This window comes from Tiliqua scincoides, chromosome 5 (genome assembly GCF_035046505.1).
Source record: "Tiliqua scincoides isolate rTilSci1 chromosome 5, rTilSci1.hap2, whole genome shotgun sequence".
Lineage (NCBI taxonomy): Eukaryota > Metazoa > Chordata > Lepidosauria > Squamata > Scincidae > Tiliqua > Tiliqua scincoides.
Genome location: NC_089825.1, coordinates 110,642,394 through 110,667,337, shown reverse-complemented (window position 1 = coordinate 110,667,337; position 24,944 = coordinate 110,642,394). Strand labels below are relative to the sequence as shown.

The following is a 24,944-nucleotide window of genomic DNA, read 5'->3' as shown; positions in this document are numbered from 1 at the left end:
TATTAATAATAAAAATATAGCACCATCAATGTGCATGGTACTTTACATTAGAAGAGAAGTCCTTGCTCTGAGGAGCTCACAAACTCAATAAGCACAAGGGACTTGACTGAGGAAGGGGACCGAGGAAACATCCTGTTTTGGACATCTTTTTCTCAAACAGCTATTTCATTCCAAACCACTTTGTGAATTATTTCTGAAATGTGGGACACTTTCAAAAGTGCCAGGTGGTGCCAGGGTGGTGTAGTGGTTTGGGAGGTGGACTTAGACCTGAATGATCCAGGTTCAATTCCCCCCTCAGCCACAAAGCTTCCTGGGTGATCTTGGGCCAGTCACTTTCTCTCAGCCTTACCTACCTCACAGGGTTGTTGTGAGGACAAGAAAGAGGGGAGGAGCAGCTGTGTAAACCGCTCTGAGCTCTTTGGAGGAAGGGCGGTATAAAAATGTGAAAAATAAATAAATAAATAAAAGTGGGTTGTATCACAAACATCTTCTGCTCCAAGAGTAAAGCTTGAAAGTTCCACAAGGCAGGCAGAAGCATGTTTAATATAGCTAATATAGAGAACTGAGTCTTGGCTTCACAATATTGAAGCAGAAAACCCAGCATCATTTGGATTCTGTGAATGTAGCTTTATGCCCTACCCATGGCTTTCCGGAGTGCCCCTTGCACATCCTTGTTTCTCAAGCTATAGATGATTGGATTGAGCATTGGTGTGAGAATCCCGTATAGCACAGACAAAATCCGATCCTGCTGCTGGAAGTATGTGGAGTTGGGATGGATGTATGTGAAGATGATGGTGCCAAAGTAGATGTTGACCACAGTCAGGTGAGAAGCACAGGTAGAAAAGGCCTTGAGACGCCCTTCCTTGGTGCGGATCCTGACAATGGCCAAAACTATATAGACGTACGACATCAGAGTAACCAGAAATGAACCCATGATCACACCTCCACCCACCACAAAGGTCGCAATTTGATTGGCCTGAGTGTCAGAACAGGAGAGCTGAAACAGGGGTAGGATGTCACAAAAGAAGTGTTGGATGACATTGTCCCAGCAGAAAGACAAAAGGGACATCATGCCAGAGTGCACACCAGAGTTAGCCAAGCCCAGAATTCAGGCAGATGCTGCCAGCCACACACACGTTTTGGGGTTCATGAATACACCAACATACATGAATACATACATGAATATGGTTCATGAATACACCATAGTGCAGTGGGTGGCAAATGGCAGCATACTGGTCATATGCCATCACACCCAGCAGGAGGCATTCAATGCCACCAAAGGAGATGAAGAAATACATTTGGGAGAAGCAACCAGCAAGGGAGATTCGCTTGTCCTGAGAGAGATAACTTATCAGCATCTTGGGAACAGTGGAAGATGTAAACCCAATGTCCACAACAGAGAGATTACCCAGAAAGAAATACATGGGGTTGTGCAGTCTGCTGTCCAAAGCGGTGATGAGAAGAATGAGAGTGTTTCCACCTAGGGCCACCAAGTAGCAAAGGAGAAAGAGACCAAAGAGAATGAATTGGACCTCTGGGTCGCTGGAGAGCCCCAGGAGTATAAATTCAGTAACAGCTGTGCCATTCTGCACCATCGGATGTAGGGGCTCCATCTGTGAGGGAATATTAAATGGAATATTTGTCAAAAGGTGGCACATGGAATAGAGGGTTTAGCCACACAAATACAAGCATGAGAACAGTCAAAGCACAACAGCAGTTTTTTTCTTCCAATCCCTAGAAAGCATTTGTGCTGCCTTCCATTCTTTGCTTTCTCTTTCTCTTTCCAGCTTCCTCCTGCTAATGAACTCTCAGAAACTCACATAATTTATATACCTTTAACTTTTCAGCTTTCATAAACTCCAGCCTTAACTTTTCAGCTTTCATAAACTCCAGTTCCCAGGACAATGGGAATATCTGATCCAACCCCATTATCATGGAATTCAGTGGGGGTTTAGCCTACCTCCGCATCTGAACTCGATTCGCTGCTGACACTAAAAATGCTTTTCTCCAACCTCTGCACATGAAGTATTTCTAAGCACATCATCTTCCCTTCTGATTGTAACAGTGTTGTATCAGGGCAGGGGTAACTCCAGTGTTACAACCAGAGACAGAATTTGGATGCACAGATAAAGCTAAATATAACACAGAACATTTTTAACAGATTCAGATGAAACAGTGTTTATTCTTTATACTTATTTTATCTCTCCCCCCTTGGGGCAAATAGCCCTTACTCTGCCATGTCCCAGAAAACCCTCTTACCATTGCATCATCAATAGATCAAGGCAAGGAAAATTCCAGTTCTAGAACCATATACTGTATTAAAGGGAGTCAGGGAGGCTGTGGGGGGCAGGCACTGGATCCTATCCCCCTTTTCTGCAGCCTCCCCACCCCCTTTTCTCCCTAAACTTCCACTAGTGAAATTGCTAGTCTGAGGAAACCCACTGAGGAGCAGGAGGCTTACAAAAGTGTCAGGGGATTTAAACTCCTTTTGCCTCTGAAGCCTCCTGATTTGTCCTCCCCTACTAGAAACAGTGTGCTCATTTTTGGCATGGCTGCACCAGTGGGGGGGGGGGATAAGATTAGAATTGGACTCTAAATGGTGCAGTTTAAATGAAATGAATTATTACACTCCCCAGAACTTGATAGAGATACATATTGGAACAAGTATACAATGCTTACACATTCAAGATGACTTTGGGCCCCATCCCATTCAATTTTTCAGTGCTGGTGTAGCTGTGCCAATGGGGCGTGCACTGCATCCTGTGATGGGGAGGCAGTCACAGAGGCCTCCTCAAGGTCTGGGAACATTTGTTCCTTTACCTCAGAGCTGCATTGTGGCAGTACCGGTGCTGGAAAGTTAGATTGGATTGGGCCCACAGAGATTTGCTTTCTGCCTCTGGTAGCCCAAGCCTATGCAAGTCTACTCAGGAGTAAGTCTCATTCTAGTTGATGGGGCTTACTCCCAGGAATGTGTGGATTGAACTGCAGCCTGAAATATGGGTTTGGGGACTTGTAATGGCTATTGATGGATATATTTTTCATGAATGTATCTGAACTTTAGCTAGTGGCTGTCTCCACTGAATTTGGTACGTTACATAAGAACATAAGAACAGCCCCACTGGATCAGGCCATAGGCCCATCTAGTCCAGCTTCCTGTATCTCACAGCGGCACACCAAATGCCCCAGGGAGCACACCAGATAACAAGAGACCTCATCCTGGTGCCCTCCCCTACATCTGGCATTCTGACTTAACCCATTTCTAAAATCAGGAGGTTGCGCATACACATCATGGCTTGTACCCCATAATGGATTTTTCCTCCAGAAACTTGTCCAATCCCCTTTTAAAGGCGTCTAGGCTAGACGACAGCACCACATCCTGTGGCAAGGAGTTCCACAGACTGACCACACGCTGAGTAAAGAAATATTTTCTTTTGTCTGTCCTAACCCGCCCAACACTCAATTTTAGTGGATGTCCCCTGGTTCTGGTATTATGTGAGAGTGTAAAGAGCATCTCCCTATCCACTCTGTCCATTCCCTGCATAATTTTGTATGTCTCAATCATGTCCCCCCTCAAGCGCCTCTTTTCTAGGCTGAAGAGGCCCAAACACCGTAGCCTTTCCTCATAAGGAAGGTGCCCCAGCCCCGTAATCATCTTAGTCGCTCTCTTTTGCACCTTTTCCATTTCCACTATGTCTTTTTTGAGATGCGGCGACCAGAACTGGACACAATACTCCAGGTGTGGCCTTACCATAGATTTGTACAACGGCATTATAATACTAGCCGTTTTGTTCTCAATACCCTTCCTAATGATCCCAAGCATAGAATTGGCTTTCTTCACTGCCGCCGCACATTGGGTCGACACTTTCATTGAGCTGTCCACCACCACCCCAAGATCTCTCTCCTGATCTGTCACAGACAGCTCAGAACCTATCAGCCTATATGTGAAGTTTTGATTTTTTGCCCCAATGTGCATGACTTTACACTTACTGACATTGAAGCGCATCTGCCATTTTGCTGCCCATTCTGCCAGTCTGGAGAGATCCTTCTGGAGCTCCTCACAATCACTTCTGGTCTTTACCACTCGGAAAAGTTTGGTGTCGTCTGCAAACTTAGCCACTTCACTGCTCAACTCTGTCTCCAAGTCATTTATGAAGAGGTTGAAAAGCACCGGTCCCAGGACAGATCCTTGGGGCACACCGCTTTTCACCTCTCTCCTTTGTGAAAATTGCCCATTGACACCCACTCTCTGCTTCCTGGCCTCCAACCAGTTCTCAATCCACGAGAGGACCTGTCCTCTAATTCCCTGACTGTGGAGTTTTTTCAGTAGCCTTTGGTGAGGGACCGTGTCAAACGCCTTCTGAAAGTCCAGATATATAATGTCCACGGGTTCTCCTGCATCCACATGCCTGTTGACCTTTTCAAAGAATTCTATAAGGTTCGTGAGGCAAGACTTACCCTTACAGAAGCCATGCTGACTCTCCCTCAGCAGGGCCTGTTCGTCTATGTGTTTTGAGATCCTATCTTTGATGAGGCATTCCACCATCTTACCCGGTATGGATGTTAGGCTAACCGGCCTATAGTTTCCCGGGTCCCCCCTCTTTCCCTTTTTAAAAATAGGCTTGACATTTGCTATCCTCCAATCTTCTGGCACCATGGCCGTTTTGAGGGACAAGTTGCATACCTTAGTCAAGAGGTCTGCAACTTCATTCTTCAATTCCTTAATAACCCTTGGGTGGATGCCATCAGGGCCCAGTGACTTATTGATCTTTAATTTATCAATGAGGTCTGAAACATCTTCTCTTTTAACCTCTATCTGACTTAACTCCTCGGTCGGGAGGGGCCGTTCGGGCAGCGGTATCTGCTCGAGGTCTTCTGCTGTGAAGACAGATGCAAAGAACTCATTTAATTTCTCTGCCATCTCTAAGTCTCCTTTTATCTCCCCTTTCCCTCCCTCACCACCCAGAGGGCCAACCGCTTCTCTGGCGGGTTTCCTGCTTCTAACATATTTGAAGAAGCTTTTATTATTCCCCTTAATGTTGCTGGCCATGCGTTCCTCATAGTCTCTCTTGGCCTCCCCTATCACCTTCTTACATTTCTTTTGCCACAGTTTGTGTTCCTTTTTATTCTCCTCATTAGGGCAAGACTTCCATTTACGGAAGGAAGCTTCCTTGCCCTTCACAGCCTCTCTAACTTGGCTGGTTAGCCATGCGGCACCCTCCTGGATTTAGTGGAACCCTTCTTTCTTTGCGGTATACACCTCTGCTGGGCCTCTATTACTGTTGTTTTAAGCAGCCTCCATGCACTCTGGAGAGACTGGACTCTTTTTACCCTCCCTTTCAACCTCCTTCTAACCAGCCTCCTCATTTGAGGGAAGTCCGCCCGTCGGAAGTCAAGGGTTTTTGTGAGAGATTTGCCTGGTTTTCTTCCCCCAACGTGCACGTCAAAACGGATCGCAGCATGATCACTGTTCCCCAATGGCTCAGTAACGTTTACATCTCTAACCAGGTCCTGCGTACCGCACAATATTAAATCCAGAGTCACCTGTCCTCTGGTGGGCTCCGTGACTAGCTGCTCTAAGCCACAGTCATTTAGCATGTCAAGAAATCCGGTTTCCTTATCGTGACCAGAACACAAATTGACCCAGTCAATATGAGGATAATTGAAGTCCCCCATGATTACAACCCTGTCCCTCCTTGTCACCTCCCTGATCTGTTTCCTCATTTCAAGGTCCCCATCAGATTTCTGGTCTGGAGGACGATAGCACGCCCCCAGTATTACATCGCTGCACAAGCCTGGTAATTTAACCCACAGAGATTCTACGGTGGAGTCGGACCCACCTTCAATCTCTACTTTGCTGGATTCTATCCCTTCCTTAACATAAAGGGCCACCCCACCTCCAACATGCCCCTGCCTGTCCCTCCTGTAGAGTTTATAGCCCGGGATTGCGGTATCCCACTGATTCTCCGCATTCCACCAGGTTTCCGTTATGCCCACTATGTCAATATTTTCCCTTGTCACCAGACATTCCAGTTCTCCCACCTTTGCTCGTAGACTTCGGGCATTTGCATAAAAGCATTTATACACGGAATGCCCCAGGATGGGCTGCTTATTTGCTCCTTTGTCTCCGCATCCTCTCATTGTGCCAAACCGTCTATCACATCCCATCACCCTACCTTTCCCAATTTCTTCTCCTACCCTGCCTTTGTCTTGTTGTTCTCTAACCTCCCCATCCTCATCCCATAGGGATGAGGAGTCCCGAACTGGATGCCCCTCGGCTCCTGTCGGCCTTCCCCCAGGGATCAGTTTAAAAGCTGCTCTGCCACCTTTTTAATGTTATGCGCCAGCAGTCTGGTTCCATTCTGGTTCAAATGGAGCCCGTCCCTCTTGTACAGGCCCCGCTTGTCCCAAAACGTTCCCCAGTGCCTAACGAATCTAAACCCCTCCTCCCTACACCACCGTCTCATCCACGCATTGAGACCCCTGATCTCCGCCTGCCTAGCTGGCCCTGCACGTGGAACACGTAGCACTTCAGAGAACGCTACCTTTGAGGTCCTGGCTTTCAGCTTCCTGCCTCCAGGACCTCCCAGCTACACTTGCCCACGTCGTTGGTGCCGACATGCACCACAGCCGCTACCTCTCCCCCAGCACTGTCTACTAACCTGTCTAGATGAGAAGTGATGTCCGCAAACTTCGCACCAGGCTGGCAAGTCACCACGCGGTCCTCACATCCGTCGCAAACCCCCCTCTCTATGTTTCTAATAATCGAATCCCCCACTACAAGAAGCCCCCGACCCCCCTCCCGCCGAGGAGTATCCTGAGTGCGCTCGGATACGGGCCCATCCCCTGGAGAAGGGATCCCTCCTAGGGGATTGTTTCCCTCCTCTCCAGGATGACGTCCTCCAGTCCTGAGACTTCCCACCCGGGCAGCCGAGGAGCTGCACGCCTGAGGTTGGGATGAAGCCTGATCGTCCCCGGAAGTCTCCCCACGGTCCTCCTCTGGCTGCCTGCGCTTCTCCAGGTCGGCCACCAAGGCTTCAAGGGAGCGGACGCGTTCCCTGAGACCCTGGAGCTCCTTGCACCGAGGACACACCCATGACTTATGCCCCAGAGGCATATAATCATACATGTGGCACTCGATGCAGAACACTGGATAGCCCCCACCCTACTGCTGGCTGTCTGACTGCATAGCTTTTTTCTTGTTGTTGTTGTTGTTGTTGTTGTTTTATTTAGGGGTCCTTTTAAAAACTGTACACTGGATAGCAGCCCTTTTCTTAAGGGAAGAGGAAGGGCAGTGTATGGGGCCCTGGCCTCCTCGCCCTGCTGCTGAACTCGCCCAGATGCTAAACTCTCGTGCCTTACCTGGCACTTAGTTCCCGAGGCACTGGGTTCCCAGAGGCCACACACGTGGGTTCCCAGAGAGCCTCACGCGATGGCCCGCCTAGCTTTATACTCCTGGCTGGCTCCTCCTCCCTCCTTCCTTCCTGATTGAAAGGGGGCTGGCCTTCCCAGGTGAGTTTACAAAAGCTCAGGAAGGCAAACGGCTGCTGATGGGCGTGACCTACTCTGCAGGCTCCTGAATGGACTGCTTGGATTAGCCTAATGGGGCTCTTAATGGGTTGGGAATTGGCCCTTCCTAGGTTCTTTCCCTCCTAGTTCTGTTCTCTTAGGCTGGACTGTTTTTGTAACCTCAAGCTAGTTTTTATTTGGGTTTGTTTAATTATTTATTGCTCTCCAGATCCTGTGTCCCAATTTACTGACCTGTTTAGGTTATGTTCTAACTTAGATTAAGTTTAACCTGGGTTAAGTATAGGTTTAATTTAAACAAGTAGAAAAACCTGCTTTCCACTTTATCCTCCTCCCTCCCTTCGATTAGGTGCTACCTTAGGTGCAGCTAACTTTCAACTTTGATTTAAATGCCTGACCCTTTGGCTCTTACTCCCGAGTAGGACTCTGCTCTTACTCCCGAGTAGGACTCTGCTCCTACGTTCATTATAAAACCTGACACCATGCTACTAATTCTCCTCCTCTTAGCCTCTTCCCCACAAATAATTAACTGCATATCTGTGGCATATCTGTCAGAGGAAAATAATGCATCACTTGCCTCAAGCACAGCATTGTCCAAGAGGGGAACTCCCAGTTCTCCCTTTACCTCCAACATGTAAACCTGGCCCATGCTTCTCCTTTGAAGAAATCACAACTGGGATGATGCCATTTGTAGTGGAGACTTTTGGGGTGAGAAAAGGATTCCTATCTCTTCCTTACCCATTGATTTCCCCCTGAAACTTCCCCTACCAGTCACCTTTCTTCAGCCTAAGTGCTAAGCTCTTGTTTCCTCACTGGATTGTCAATTATGTAGTGAGGGGATGGACGGGACGGGAGAGGACGGGACGATGACCTTGTGACCTGCTCCACCACATTTTTATATTGCCCAAAGTTCTCCAGTTTTGTGTGATGGGAAAGGAGCTTGCATGCAGCTGCAATTATACGTATTTTAAAACTCATCTCTGTTAATATAAGATTAAACTGTGGAGTGTGATTTGAACTGGTGACTGTGAGGTGTGATGGCTCACACATGCAAGCTTAGCTGCAGCCATCAAGCAGGGAACATACATGTGTGAACTAGTTGTTGGACTGAGGAAATGAACTGGTTTCAGATCTAAACGCAAATTTTTATGAGTTTTCATTGAAATTAGCTGTTAACATCACTTGTTTCATCTTTAGTAATGCAATACATCTCAGAATGTCTTGCTGAGGACAGTGAAGTCAACAAATATTTAATCATTTCATGTGCTTAAAGATCTGGTCATAAATGATGACGGAAGGCCAGAAATTAATAATGATAATGATAGAATCTTGGCTAGATCCTGAATTGTAAGCTATAATGATCTAGCTAGATCCTGAATTGCAAGCCCAGCATAGGTTGTAATAAAGTAATAAAATAATGAGGATGTTGTTTATCACACATGGTATTTCAATTATAACCTTACCTGTTCAGTATTGATCTTTTTGTTTGATGCAGTAAGTAAGACATTCTGAAGCTCCATCCTGGACTGTATCTCAATAAAAGAGAAATCCTCTTAAATTGCCAGGAGCAAGCTCACCAATACTTCTCCCTCTGGCTCCTTCAAGCCACAGCTCCAAATCATACAATACACAAACCAGGCTAGGCAAATATGCCAGTGTGATGTGCCCAGGGGAATGATTGCTACATACTATTTTAATTCTTACAGATAACATTATTTATTCCTTTTGGGAATTCAAGAAAGAGTATTCGGTAGAGGTAGTTTAGCACTAGATACACAACATTTGAGGTATAGAGGAACATTCATAATTATTTTCTTGGACATATTGCAAGTCACAGGATGATAAACACAACCTTAAAATGCCACACCCCGAAGTCATCATAACATACATTGGATCAGGACCAGGTAATTAACATTCCCTCTCTGATAGCTGAAAACATCTAATTAAAAAAGAAAAAGGCAATTATGAAGTGTCCATCTCTTGTGCTTCCCTTATAACTCCTTGCTATTAAAAAAGGAGCAAGTGAGGAAATTGTAGCTCTGTAACTTTGCGCAATGAAAGTGCATTCTGCATGCATTTCCTGATTTGTACGTCTTTCACACTAGTAGGCACACACAGGCATATATAAATATGAAACACATAATGTTCAGAGAGATGGTGCTGAAGCAACAGAATATACATAGAGTGGCAATTACCTGACATATGGCAAGCGTTTCCTCCTCACTAGAGGATGATATTTATGCTCAAATGGTCATTTAATCACAAATCTGTACCATATATTAAAATGAAATATGGGCAAGATAGAAATTCTCCTTATGCTGTGGACAATGACATTACGTTAACTGGTTCTTGATGAGGTTGAATTCCGTAGGAAGGACCAGGTACAAAAATTGGTAATGCTCCTGGACCCCGCCTTAATCCTGGATAAGCAGGTGTGGGCCATGGTTGGTCTTCTGGCTGCACTTGCTCCTGTTCCAGACAGACCTTACCACATGGTTCAATCCTAACTAGTGTCAGGCCAGCGCACGCCATTTACAGCGGTCTGAAGGTTTTCTGCTACTGTAAAATGGCAGATGGCGGTGAGCTGTGCGCGCTACCAATGGCAATTTTTGCAAGTGCTGTTGCAAGAGGTGGAAACACTAGATGGAAATCACCAGACTCAGTTGTACCTGCTGGTACAGGTAAGCATCTGGTGGGAGTGGGGGATGGTTAACAGGGAGGAAAACAGGGGAAACAGGGTGGGCAAATTAGGAGCATTTGGGGGCAGGCGGGGGTATGACAGGAGCAGCTACCCCAGTAACCTAACCCCTGTCATGTTCCTGACATGCCCCTTTAGATAAACAACTTGTGAAGATGAGAGGAACATTGAAGGCCCTCCCTAACTTTTGCAAACTCATACCTAGGTCAAACAAAAATCACCGGGAAATTTTCCATCAGTCTTTATTATTATTTTTAGCAGAGCCTTTACAAATGCCTTAGTGTTTCAACAATTAGTACACATAGAGATGAGCACATATTTTGTACTTAGGTCAGAAGCAGAAGAAAACCAACAGGTGACCAATGAGACCTGATTCCAAGTTGCACAACAGCCACCTCCTACCCTGCGCTGGATACAGCACAGGCTACTCAGCCTTCCTGTTCCAGTGCAGGATATGGTTGGGCTACCCATTGACTGTGTGTCACATCAGACCTTCTCAAGACATTGATCCCATACTTATAACCTGTTTTTCCCAAGCACTCTCCAAAAGGCCCCCTGCACTTCCTAAAGTTATAGGTCAAGGGGTTTAGCAGGGGAGTAATGATGGCATACAACACAGAAACCAGGCGATCCTCTTCCAAGGAATGGTTCGAGGAGGGACGTATATAGGTGTAAATGATGGTGCCATAGAAGATGCTCACCACAGTGAGGTGGGAAGCACAGGTAGAGAATGCCTTGATCCTACCACAGGCCGTGTGGATTTTGAGCACTGCAGAGACAATGAGGATTTAGGAAAGAAGAGTCAGGGAGAAAGGCACAATAATGACACACACAGAGATAGTGAAGTTCATCAACTTGACAAGAAATACATCAGAGCAAGAAAGGTGCAGAATAGGAGGAATGTCACAGAAGAAATGGTCAATTTCATTGGAATGGCAGAAATCTAGGGAAAAGATTAATGCTGTGTTGACAACAGAATTGATGTGGCCAATAATCCATGAAACCGCCAGCAAAACGCCATGGATGGGCTGTCTCAAGAGCAGGGTATAGTTCAGAGGGTGACAGATTGCTGCATAGCGGTCATAAACCATGGCCGAGAGAAGTGCACATTCTGTGCCTCCCAAAATGACAAAGAAATACATCTGGAGAGCACATCCTATGAAGGAGATGGATTTGTCCTCTGAGAAGAGGACCCACAACATCTTTTGAAGTGTGGTAGATGTGTAACAGCTCTCAACAAAAGAGAGATTCCCCAAGAGAAAGTACATGGTCAATAACATTGGACCCACAGAAAGGTAGACCAGCCTTGAGTAGCATGGATGCTGAAATGGAAAAGAAGCTGCACAACCAACAAGACAAGACCATCAGCAGGCAGACTCGGCTGTTCATTATAGCTGTGTATCTCAGTGGGATGCAGATAGCCACAAAGCGGTCCACTGACATGGCAGCCAAAAGAAGGACTTCAGTGGAGCCAGCCACAAAGTAGACATACCCTTGCAGGGCACAGGCAGATAATGAAATTGTATTATCCTTTGAGATAGGCAGGGTGAGCATCTTTGGTGTGTCAGACATAGTGATGATAATCTCCAGCGAGGAGAGGTTCTTGAGGAAGTAGTACATAGGTGTATGGAGACGCTGATCTATCCAGATCAGGAGGATGACCAAAGTGTTGCCAAGCAAAGTCAGTATGTACATGACAAGGAAAAGGAAGAAGAGCGGTTTCTGAAGCTGGAGGAGATGAGAGAAGCAAAGCAGGACAATCTCAGTGACAATAGGCTTAGTGGAGTTGCTAAGCTCCATCTTACCAATACATCTTCATTCCAAATAAAGTTCACAGATTTTGTTTGGCTAAGAAAAAGAGAGAGAAAAATAGTTATAGAATTGAAGATTTGTTTCCTTAGAGGCAAATTTGTTCATTTCATTAAGGGCTTTTCTGAGTGAATATGTACTTCATTAAGAGTTCTTTCTAAACCAGGGGTGTTAAACATAAGGCCTGGGGGCTGGATGCGGCCCGCGGAAGCTTTTTATCTGGCCCTCAGGCTCTCAGTTGCTGAGCCATGCTGCGGTGTTAAACTCATTTGAACTGTGTTATATTTGTTGATATATGTATGTAATTTAAGAGAAAAATTATGTTTGCCACAAAGACAAAAAGACCCCTTTTGTGGTTTCACAACAGACATTATGGTATAAGCATTCATTGACTAGAATTAACTTCAGCAGAGAGAGTTTGAGTCCATAAATGCTTAGGCCTAACAAATCTGACCCAATAAATCTGTAAGTCTTGCAGCATACCATAAGAATACATTTGTTGGCATATTTTTGCAACAATACTAAAACTATATGTATGGAACATTTGACAATCATAGAGTGCCCTCTACTGGTCACCTTAAGTTATTGCTCCAGGTATTTGAATGACTTCAAATATTATTTTGCTAAGTGTCTAGGCAAGTGTTTCTCAACTAGTGGTAAGGGTACCACCAAGTACTTCAGATGGTGTCTGGCAATACTAATGGCTCCCCAGACTAGGAACATGACACAACAAACAGAGGTAGGAGGCTCGGCTCAGCAGGAAGAACTACATAACATGTTTTTCCATGCTCGAAAAAGCCCTCTCATCCACTATGAGCCTCTTACTGGTGTGTGTCGCATTGCATCTGACCTCCCAACCCAAAAGTAACTGGAGATGATGTCATCGCCAGTTACTTCTGGTGGTACTTCAAATAGGTGAACCATGTTAAGTGGTACAGCAGAGGACAAGCATTGAGAAACACTGGTCTAGACTTTGCACCAACATATTTATCTTCCATACAATTTCAATGATCAATCACTTCAGCTGTTTTACCTCTGTCCACTACCTTTTGCTGTCCCATATGACTGCTCCGGTAGTCTTCAAACTAAACTGTGTGTGTGTGTGGGGGGGGGGGAGGGTTAATAAACAATCCCTTTATACATTATGATCCTAATTTTTTTTCTTTGTTTTTTGCAACTGCTGTTTTTTACCTATGATCTGCTCAGATATCTAGTATGTGGTATTTTCTAGTACGTGCATATTTTCCAAGTGCAAACACTGTTTTTAGAAGTCACAATACAATGCACATTTAGGTGTGCTTCATTTGCCTGATTCCAGTAGCCTTAAGCACACTTAGGGCCCAATCCTATCCAATATTCCGCTGCTGGTGCAGCTGTGCCAATGGGACATGCACTGAATCCTGTGGTGGGGAGGCAGTCACAGAGGCCTCCACATTTGTTCCCTTTCCTCATGGCTGCATTGCAGTTGCACCAGTGCTGGAAAGTTGGATAGGATTGGGCCCTTAGATGGGTGTCAGAATGTGACCAATTTCTTGAGACATTTTAATTGATAATTTACCTCATCCAGAGAGGTCAGGTGAAAAACAAATGAAACTCTCCCCCCAAATAATTCCAAAACAGAATGTAAACAAATTTAACTCATTAACATTTCCCAACTTGACCCTAAACCTCATAGGCCATCCCAATTAGATGGGCCCTCCAAAACAGGCCAGGCTTGAACTATGGTCAGTTTATATATGTTCATAGGTTTTTCATGGCCAGCAATAATCCAACAATTTAACATATCTTTATTTGGGTGAGAAGACCATGGTTAGGTCAAAGAATTAGAATCCATGTTGGTAAAAAGTCCAATGTTTCGTTTTGTAACTTTTTCAGAACTTCATCAGGGAAATGTGCCTAGACAGGACCTGTTACTAGAGAGCAAGTCAGAAACAGCAGTTAAAAAACCAGTACCCTCCAGGTGCTTAAGAATTCCATTTTACTGCTGCATTCTTAAAGCAAACTCAGCCTAATCACAGTATCCCATCTCTACTGGAAACTGCTTCCTTATAAAGCTCTTTAATGTCTGTTCTTTTTAGGATTGGAAGCCAGATATTGTTAATATGTAGAGCCTCTTCTTTTCTGTTGATGTTTTGGGGATGCTTAACTATTTCATTCATTCAGTTTATTCATATGGTCTGTTTATCTATGTCCTGCCTTTCTTCCATAACAGGTGGTATGTATGGAGTTCCCAGAAAGTTTCCTACCGGCATTGACCAGACTCAGGCTTGCTTAGCTCCAGCAAGATGCTTGCCTCTTACGTCCTCCAATGATTCCCTGGGGTGTGTAGTTTGAGTTCCATCTGACTGGGACAACCACCAAAATAGCTTTTCTTTGCCCTCTAAACTGGTCATGTAGATAGAATCTTAAAGACGGGTACAGCTCAGATATTACCCACCTGAGTGGGGTACATGAGAAGTAGCAGCTTCTACGTATCTTCTACGTATCTTTGTTTATGATGTGTACAACATTTTGGTATATTTGAAGTTCACTGCTGTCACATAATATACCTTTCTAGCCTCCCAATCCACCGTAACTCCTCGCGCAGCAATGCAATGTTGCCAGCGCAGGCCACCTGAATCCTGTGGGAAAGTATCAGCTTAGGGAGATCTTCTCAGGGTAAGGGAACAGATGTTCCTTTGCCCCAGAGTAAGCCCATGGAGGCCCAATGGGTCAATTCTGACCTACACCAGTTATATACTGGCACAAATCCACGTTGACTTGGGAACATGAATCAGGCCCAGAAAGGGAGTCAGGGTTTGGTACTTTGGGCCCTAATAGTGCAATCCTATCAAAACTGGGGATAGAGGAGCATGATAACATTTGAAGTGTTCCTGACTTGGTTTTTCTTCATATTTGAATGTTTGATAATCTTCAGGTAAGGCAGTTTTAGACAGTACAGAAGAGTCCAACATCATTTTTTGCCATGAATTCAGGCTGCAATCCTACACACAGTTTCCTGGGAGTAAGTCTTATTGAAAAATATATTTTCCATGATCTGCTTCTTCTAATGCATCACAAATTACGGCAGCACCTTTAATTTGTTTATGAGCAGGAAGTCTAATCTTTCACCGTGGACAACGTTCTTTCTTCCCAAGAAGGCTCAGAAGCGCGGCCTGCATTTCTTTGTTCTTGAAGCTGTAGATCAAAGGGTTCAGCAAAGGAGTGATGATGGTGTATGGGACAGCGATGAAGCGATCCTGTTCCACAGAGTGTGTGGAAGAAGGGCGCATGTAGGTGAAGATGGCTGTGCTGTAGAAGATGCTCACTACATTGAGATGGGAAGAACAAGTGGAAAATGTCTTGATTCTCCCCTTGGCTGTACGGATTTTGAGCACAGATGAAACAATGAGGACATAAGAGAGAACAATGAAGGAGACCGTTGTGATCCTGATGCTCCCAGAGATGACGAAAGTCACCAACTCAGTGAAGGAGGTATCAGAACAGGAGAGATGCAGGATGGGTGGGATGTCACAAAAGAAGTGCACAATCTCATTGGAATCACAGAAATCCAGGGTGAAAACAGAAGCTGTGTTGACAATGGCATTGATATTTCCAATAGCCCAGGAAGTTGTCAGAAGCCACATGCAGGCAGACTGGCTCATGAGCAGGGTGTAGTGCAATGGGTGGCAAATGGCAGCATAGCGGTCATATGCCATGACCGAGAGTAAGGCACCTTCTGTAGCTGCTGTGGTCAGAAAGACATACATTTGGAGTGCACAGCCAGCAAAGGAAATGGTCTTATCCCCTGACAAGAGGTCCCACAGCATCTTGGGCATAGTGTTGGTGATGTAGCAGACCTCTGTAAAGGACAGATTGCTCAGTAAGAAGTACATGGGGGTGCGGAGGTGTGGGTCAGTCTGAATCAGACCAATGATGGTCAGATTCCCTGCCAAGGTGAGCAAATAGATCATGAGTCCTGCAGCAAAGAGAAGAATCTGAACCTGAGGGTCCTCCGCCAGTCCCAGGAGAATGAATTCTTTCAGACTGGTTTGGTTTTTTCTTTACATCCTTCAAATGACTTCGATCTGTAGACAATGCACCTGGACTACTTCAGAGCAATTCTGTCACTGCAGGAAGAGCTGTGCATTTAGGAGGAGGGGGAAACATGATAAGAATTATGTATCAAGGCACTTTACACAGGCTATAAGGGTCTGGTATGACTACACATATCTGCCACATACAGACTGTTGATCAATTACCAACCACATATACAATGTGGTTCTCAAACTGCATGTCATGACCCACCAGGAGGTCATGACCCAATTTTTGATGGGTTGTGGCAGGTGGGTTGTGGTGCCACAAGGCTTTCTAGTACTGCTGCAAGGCATTCTAGGGTGTTCCTGGGCAACTGCAAGGCATTCTGGGGTGCTACCCACTTAAGGGCAAATATGCCTAATGATGGGTTTCAGAAAATGTATTCCTGCAATTAAGTGACACATACCTATACTGTTAAGTTGTGTAGCACATACCCTGGTTTTTTAACTCCCTGGATAGCCCTCCAAATTCCTCCAAGCCCTACTCCCCCTCTTTTCTATCTTCCTTGGTTGTGCCATTATGCATTCCCTTTCCCTTGTAAAGTTTTCCTCAAATCCTTACATTTAGGACCTAGTTATGCAGTTGAATATAGATTCAATCTGTTAAGAGAGTTTGAAGAGCTTCATATGTTAAGCCAGGAGAAGATAAGGCTAAGGGGAGATATGAAAGCTGTTTTCATTTGTCTGAAGGGCTATCACATAGAAGTAGGGAAAGTCATGCTCTCTGTTGCTCCTAAGAAAGAACTGGAACCAGTGGGTTGCAACTAAAGGAAAGTAGTTGTAGGCTAGACATACAGAAGAATTTCTTAACTGTAAAAGCTGTTTGGCACTGAGAAAATCTGTCTCATGCAGTTGTGGGCTTTCCCCCATTGAACATTTTCAAGCAGAGGGTGAATGGCTGCCTGTCAGGGATCCTGTAGTAGTTGCCTGCACTGAGCAGAGAACTGGAGTAGATAACTCCTGAGGTTCCTTCCAACTCTACAATTCTATGAACCTTCAGTACCAGTGGTAGTAGTAGTGCCCAATGCACCATCAAGGGGAAGGTGGAACACAATGGGGGGAAGGTCCAAGACAGGCCTTTGCCCCAGGAGCCTTTGCAACCAGGCACCAGCACTGTATATTTTGGTTCTCACATTAGGAAATATTACATGCCCTTTTTCCCCTCTTTTGTTTGCAAGGCAAAAATGAACAAGCAAACCTTGTCAATTCCACTGCAAGGATGTTGTCAAGTGGCAATTCTGAAGTCCATAAATGAATCTTCATTTCATTTCTGTGCCCTCTTCCCCCATCTGTAATCCACTGTGACTTTTTGAAGATAACTAACCCCAACCAATTGTTGAGATGTTGCAACTTTTTCTAAGCTAATTTCCCTGTGCGTCAGTTGACATTAGTCCTTTTGAGAATTCACTCTAGTCATTAAAACTATCTCAACTGGGAGATAACAATAAGGGGCCAAGTGGGAAATCATTGCAATCAGTAGATAGGATACAGTGTTTTACTCTCACTTTATGTTTCCCAGCTGTACATTTAAAGCAACAGAAAACTTCAAAAATGTGATTGAAGTGTGACTACTTGTAGAAATCTTGAGTCATATCTGATGGTCGGAGTCAGACTTGATGAGTCATGATGTTCCAAGTCTCCTCTCCCTATCTTTTCTTAAACTGAAATGCACTCTTGTAAGTTCTCTTGCCATTGGTTGGCTAAAAATTGCCTCCCCAAACATATTTTCTCTCCTTGATGAAAAAGATACAGGGTACTGCACATTTTCACATGTGGGTGGAAATGAAGAATGTATCCTGGTTAAAGTCATTTTTAGCAGCTATAACTTAGGCAGTGGAAAGGGATTAGAGAGCATCTCCTCACCCACATTTCCACTCACATTTCCACGAACAGATTTCATTTTATTAAACCATTAGGTAAAAAACAACAAGGAATGCTATTTTGTCCATATCAAGTTTGACCCTCCATCAGAATATCCTGTTACAACATCATCTGTCAACATTGATCCTTTTCTCCCAATGTAGAGCTATGCTTCTTTGTACTGTGTTTTCGCTTCAAACCAACCACTTTTGGAAGATTTTTGTCATGGTGTCAGCCAAATTTCTCAAGGCCCCTTTGTCATTGGTTGTTGAACTCAGCCCTACCACCTTTAAATGACCATGAGCAATAGAAAGACCACAGACCACACCACAGACACCAGGGTTAAGCTGAACAAGAACAAAGATTTTTATTGAGAAAGAGATAAAAGGTAAAGCTTTGTTGTATAGAACAAAGACCCCCAGGACATACACCTAGGTATTCCCCTTCCTCAACCCTCTGCTGGGTCAGGCTATTGAAAGGGAAAGGTAAGCATGGTTTTGCCCTTTGGCTGATAGTCGGCTGCTGAAAAGTTGGAACTTGGGGCAGAACTGTTTCTGATTGGGAACTTGGACCACAGATGGACGTTTGGGTCTTGACTGGAGCTCAAGTGACTCTCAAGACAGGTAAGGTTTCTCCCTACAAGCCCTCCTCCTGGAGACTCTTCACCAGCCTCCTTCCTCTGCCACTCACAGAGAACTGGGTGCCAAAAGCTGCAGTTTGCTGTCCTTTTTATACGCTGGTCTCCTGGAACCTTCCAGCTGTGCAGCCAATCAGAAGCTGCTTATTTGCATAACTGTCACCAACTGTCTGCAACTGTCAACTGGGTGGGGATGAGGAGGAGGGTTTAACTCTATATTAACCAATTCCCCCCCACATGGATTTTTTTGACTTCATAGTCTTCTAAGCGAAAGATAAAGATACTTTTAAATAGCATTTTCTTTAACCATTTTTCTTCATTTCAGGATCCCGCAGTAGCCACTTTGACAGCCTCATGTGCCAGGCAGTGTAGGATTGGGTTGTAAGACTGCAATCCTATCCACAGTATCCTGGGAGTAAGCCCTATTGATTATAATGGGACTGGCTTCTGAGTAGATATGCATAGGATTGGGCTCTAACACCTCCTACTGTTCTTGTAGAAAGTGAAAGCCCTGCCCACAGGTTGTTCTGCTGGTGTGTGTGTGTGTGTGTGTGTGTGTGTGTGTGTGTGTGTGACTTCAGGACTTATTGCCCATATATTGTTCCAACAGACTTTAACTGCCACTTGGAAAAGGGCAAGAAATTTTTGCCTCAGAGGGAAGAGATTTAACTCTTTTAAAGTCACTTATCTCCTCCTTTACACTAGTTTACGAGGGTGGCTAGAAGATGGCTACCAGGACTGTACTACGCAACAGTGTTCCCTTGGTGAACCCTGTCATTCTCCTTTAATTTAGACAGCTGGAGTCTTTTTGTAGAACACAAATTTGCTCACTCTAATGATCTACAGCGCAATCCTATTTTGCACTGGAACAGGCAGACCAGGAGGCCTGTGTTGTATCCAGAGCAAGATTGGGGCCAGAATCGGCTCAGCCAGAGGCAAGGGGAAGCTCTTCCCCTTACCCCCGGGTAAGCCACCACAGCCCAAATGGATCTCCTCAGACCTCCGCCACCTCAGGAGGTGGCACAAGTCTGAGGAGAAAGGCGCAACTTGGAGCCACTCCGCACTGCTTGGGGAATTGGGTTGGGATTTGGCATAACTGCCGGGTCCAGCCCTGCCTCCCACTCGCTGCCCACCCGCCCCCTGGAACACCCTCTGCCCACTCTCCCCCCACCCCGGAACGCCTCCCTCCTACCTCCTCCCCGACTCCTTCCTGCCCTCCCCTCCCCAGATCCCTGTGTTGGCCAAACTCGGCTGATGCAACCTTCCTTCCCCATGTCAGCACGGAAGCTGGATGCAGCGTCCGTGGGCCATTGTGTGTCCTTGCGCTCAGGACTCACAAGAAAGTCAAATGTGCTTTACGTCCCGTTTGCGACTCTCCTGGGCTGGCACCAGGGACTTGCGTCAGCACAGGACACACTCAAGATTGCGCCCTTAAACATTAACTCAAGATGTTCCAACAATGTATCTTTCTGCATGTAAGTGCTGCATTCACAGTTGAAAACAAAATGTTGGGCAACATGCGAAATTATGCTTTAAACTCATCCAACCATGAAAGCCTTAGTATGTTTGTAATATATCTTTCTGTTATTCACAACGTTGCCTGTCACTAAATTTACACTGCTACCTCCCAATGTTAAACATTCTCAGATGTTCCCATCAATTTGGCAGATACCAGTATACGAGTGAGGGATGTTTTGTCATGGGTATTGTTGCAGAAATGGCTCTGATCATGAAGAAATAACAATAATAATATGTGCAAAGTTAGAGTTTCTGAACTGCAATGTATTTCATTTCTAATCATACACTACAGACCACTCAGAAATCAACTGAGTGCAGTTCCCTAAACTGAACAGAGTTAATACACACCAAATAAACAAAAGAATAAACATTCAAATTGATAAAAACAAATTGTCACATATTTTAAAATACATTTCACTGTGTTTTTGACTGTTCAGTTATGCAAGCTACAACTCCCAGTCAATCTACCGTCTCTTATCAAAGATTCTGCAAAGGGCACCCTGGACATCTTTGTTCCTGAAGCTGTAAATAAGAGGGTTCAGCAGTGGGGTAATCATTGTATAGAGTACAGAAACCAGCTGCTCCTGTTCAACAGAGTTAGGAGTTCAACTCCTGTTCAACTCCGGCAGGAAGACGGAGTTAAGTACATGAAGATGATGGTACCATAGAAGATGCTCACCACCATGAGATGGGATGCGCAGGTGGAGAAAGCTTTAATCCTACCTTGAGCTGTGCGTATTTTGAGCACAGAGGACACAATGAAGATGTAAGAGAGAAGGGTAAGGAAGAAGGACATAGTAATGCCACATCCAGAGATAGTGAAGGTCATCATTTTGCTCAGTCTTGTGTCAGAGAACGAGAGGTGAAGGAGGGGTGGAATGTCACAGAAAAAGCGATCTATCTGGTTGGAGTGGCAGAAGACAAGGGAGAAAATGAAAGCAGTGTTAATGATGGAGTTGACACTTCCAATAGTCCAGGAAATCATTAGTAACCCTTTGCAGACTGGTTGACTCATGAGCAGGGTGTAGCGCAGTGGGTGGCAGACGGCTGCATAACGATCGTATGCCATGGCTGAGAGGAGGACACACTCAGTGCCTCCTAAGGTGACAAAGAAATACATCTGGAGAGCACAGCCTACGAATGAGATGGTCTTGTCTCCTGTCAAGATGTTCCAGAGCATCTTTGGAACAGTGGAGGAGGTGTAGCAGATCTCAATGAACAAGAGGTTGCCAAGGAGGAAGTACATTGGTGTCTGGAGGCAACGGTCCAACCAAATCAAGGTGATAATGATTTGATTCCCTGCCAAGGTTAGCAGATAGACTAGAAGGCCTATGAAAAATCTGTTGTGTTGGGTCATTGGATAATCCCAGCAAGATAAACTCTCTGATGAGACTTGTTTGGTTCAATGTCATTCTGTTCATCTTTGATCATCTTTGTCATGAAACTGTAGGACATCTTTGCTTTGAGACATCACAGCCGTCGTAGATGTAGATTCATGAAGGGGAGGCATAGATAAACGGTCACCATCAATTACATGGTAGATCAGAAACATCAGTGTTCTACTTTTCACCAAATCCATTTCAGTAAATGGTAGAACCATTGGAAGAAGAGAAGCGGTTGCCTTGGGCAAAAGATAAAAGACGATGGAGAGGAGGAGGAATACTTGCCTGGGACTTACTTCCAAAAGATGAAACCTGAAATACATTGTGGTTATATAACAATGATGTTCATTTTTGGTTCCATTTATAAATATGGTGCTGAGTCAGAGTTCAGTTTTGCTGGATGCAACCCAAAATTAATATGATTACTGCCCTCCACGCTGTAAACCTCCCTCCACCCTTAAAAAATTCTGCCACTTGTATTTTAAAACAGAGGCTATTTTTTAAAAAATAACTCACAAAAAGTTCAGATAAACATTAAAGATACTTGATACAAATTTATATAATCCATCCAAAGCATGTAAGGTGAGGCTGAAGAACAAATTACCTTTCTATTTGCATGTTATCTGAGGACTGAAGAAAGCTAAGCATATTCCACAGAAGAATCAAATCACCCAGAACTCTCTTTGCATGTCTGTTTGCTACCACCCTGTGTCAGAATGGTCAAAGACACAGCCGAAGGGATTCTGGGCTTCTTGTACCCAGTTTGGAAAACAGGCTGACACAGTGTCATTTAGAAGGCATCATCCTCTTTATTTTTATCATTTGTCATTGCAAGCCTGGATCAATCTGTTCCCCATCGCTGCCTTCCACTGCAACCTGGAAAGGGCTGGTGGCATGCAGAGCCAAATATGTTTTGTTGCTTAAAACAAATGAAATAAAAAATTTTAAAAATTGTAATTCCTCCAAAAAGGTACTGCCATGAATGTAATATATGTACATACACACAATGCATTATGGAGTGATGTCTATGGAATACTACTCAGTACCACCAAGAAGGTGTCAAAATAAACACAATTGGTTAAAACTAAGGTGAAAAGGTATAAAGAACATCCAGTGATTTGCTTCACCTGATTTGAGTTGTTAAGTTGTCGCATCTTAAGCATTTCTGAACACCAACTTCAGCATTTTCCCTTTGCTTGCTCCAGGATACAACTCAAGGTACACTACATTACTCTAGGCTTAGTAAATATTCCAGTGAGGCTTGTCCAGGGGGATTGTATACTCCAAACCTTCTTGGTCTCTGTGGACACCATCATTTGTTCCATGTGGGAACGGAAGTTGCAGTTTTTCTCTTGAGACAAATTAATAAACAACTCAAAAAGCCACAAGGAACATAGTCCATCTTCCTTAACATTTGTAGTCACAGATAGGAAAAAAGACAAATATAATGAAATTTTCTACCAATCTTTACTATTTTTAGCCATTGAAAGATCATGCATGGTACACATTTGAATAACTAGTACACATATACTATAACAGGAAGAGGTCAATATGACCAAATAAGGCCCCATATAAATACAGAAAATCAATCAATCAATCAAAAGTATGACTCCAATAGAGGTGGCAATTTATTTGACAGTTGTTTGACAATCAAATCAAACTTGAGATTTTATTCTTCCTGCCAAACTCAGAAAGCCACTAGACTCAGTTAAAGTGGATAATGTGTTAGAGTTGATCTGAGGAAAGTCACATTCAAATCTCAACTCACCTATGAAGCCTTTTGGGTGACTTAAGCCATAATCTGGCACCATAACCTGCCAACACAAATACACACACTTGCCAAGGAGGGTAACAGTTGACCTCTTTTAAAAGACGGCAGGAACAGTTTAAAAGACAGTTTAAAAGACAGTTTATTTTAAACCAAACAGAGGTTTCCCTGATGTGGGGGGTGCCATCATGGACCTTTGCCCCGGGCACAGGGCTGGGGAGGTCCGCTGCTGCCCATCACTATAACCTACTCTTCCCAAGGGCTCTCCAAAGTGCCCCCTGCACTTCCTTCTTCCTAAAGCTGTAGATCAAGGGGTTTAGCAGGGGAGTAATGATAGCATATAACACAGAAACCAGGCGGTCTTCCTCCAAGGAATGGTTCATAGAGGGTCATATATAGGTGTAGATGATGGTGCCATAGAAAATGCTCACCACAGTGAGGTGGGAAGCACAGGTGGAGAATGCCTTGATCCTACCATGGGCTGTGCGGATTTTGAGCACTGCAAAGACAATGAGGATGTAGGAAAGAAGAGTCAGAGAGAAAGGCACAATAATGACACACACAGAGATAGTGAAGTTCATCAACTGGACAAGAAATACATCAGAGCAAGAGAGGTGCAGAATAGGAGGAATATCACAGAAGAAATGGTCAATTTCATTGGAGTGACAGAAAGTTAAGGAAAAGACCAGTGCTGTGTGGACCATAGAATTGATGTTGCCAATAATCCATGAAATGGCCAGTAAGCCCCTACATATAGACTGTCTCATGAGTACGGTGTAGTGGAGTGGGTGGCAGATGGCTGCATAGCGGTCGTATGCCATGGCTGAGAGCAGCAAACACTCTATGCTACCTAAAGTGATGAAGAAATACATTTGTAGTGCACATCCTATGAAGGAGATGGTCTTGTCCCCCAACAAGAGATCCCACAACATCTTCGGAAGTGTGGTGGAAATGTAGCAGATCTCAACAAACGAGAGATTTCCCAGGAGGAAGTACATGGGAGTTCTGAGGCACTGGTCAACCCCAATCAACATAATGATGACAGCATTTCCTGCCAAAGTCAACAGGTAGACTAACAGACCTATAGCAAAGAAAAGACTCTTGTTCTTTGCGTCAAGAGAAAATCCTATGAGGACAAATTCTGTGATTCTTGTTTGATTCAGTCTTTGTGTACAAGTGGTGGAGTCCATCTTCATTTAGGTTTCTTTGGTAGGAGAGGGCAGTGGTTTCAACTTTTAATGTTGGCAGTTTCATAAAGAAAAAAAAGGAGACACGTAGTCATTGACTCTGTAGTCTGGTCACCTTCAACAAAGTTACTTTACACTGAGGCAGCAAGATAACATGTACTAGGTCCAATATCCCTGATAATGTCCCTATGGTGTGCATTTAGCCCTATGGTGGCTTCCCATGGGCAGCTGTGCAGTGCTCAGTGATGACATCTCACAAAGTACATTGGACTATTTTACAGCTTGTTTGGATTCTGAAAACTATTTTGTTCTCAAGTAGCAGTGAATACTCAGGTTCACTTAGGTGATACTAATAATGTACTCTTGCTTTGTAATTTTTTATGGGTTTTTTATTTTTCACAAACATAGTAAACATTGTTACTATTACAATATAGATAAATATGAAAAAAGGTTTAACAGATCTTCAAAATTATCATTCTAGTAAC

The 24,944-nt window shown here is 44.4% G+C and overlaps 2 protein-coding genes and 2 pseudogenes across 2 annotated transcripts; all 4 read right to left on the bottom strand.

Moving 5' to 3' along the window:
- Nucleotides 1-628: 628 nt before the first annotated feature.
- On the bottom strand, nucleotides 629-1,613 carry LOC136653155 (olfactory receptor 5B12-like). Its single transcript, XM_066630069.1, is given in 2 exon segments — nucleotides 629-1,160; nucleotides 1,204-1,613. Coding segments are annotated over 2 exon segments (942 nt in total).
- Nucleotides 1,614-15,138: 13,525 nt separating this feature from the next.
- LOC136653153 (olfactory receptor 5F1-like) lies at nucleotides 15,139-16,080 on the bottom strand (annotated as a pseudogene).
- A 4,506-nt stretch (nucleotides 16,081-20,586) lies between these two features.
- Nucleotides 20,587-21,543, bottom strand: LOC136653152 (olfactory receptor 5G3-like; annotated as a pseudogene).
- A 1,968-nt stretch (nucleotides 21,544-23,511) lies between these two features.
- On the bottom strand, nucleotides 23,512-24,462 carry LOC136653151 (olfactory receptor 5V1-like). Its single transcript, XM_066630068.1, is given in 1 exon segment — nucleotides 23,512-24,462. A coding segment is annotated over 1 exon segment (951 nt).
- Nucleotides 24,463-24,944: the final 482 nt, after the last annotated feature.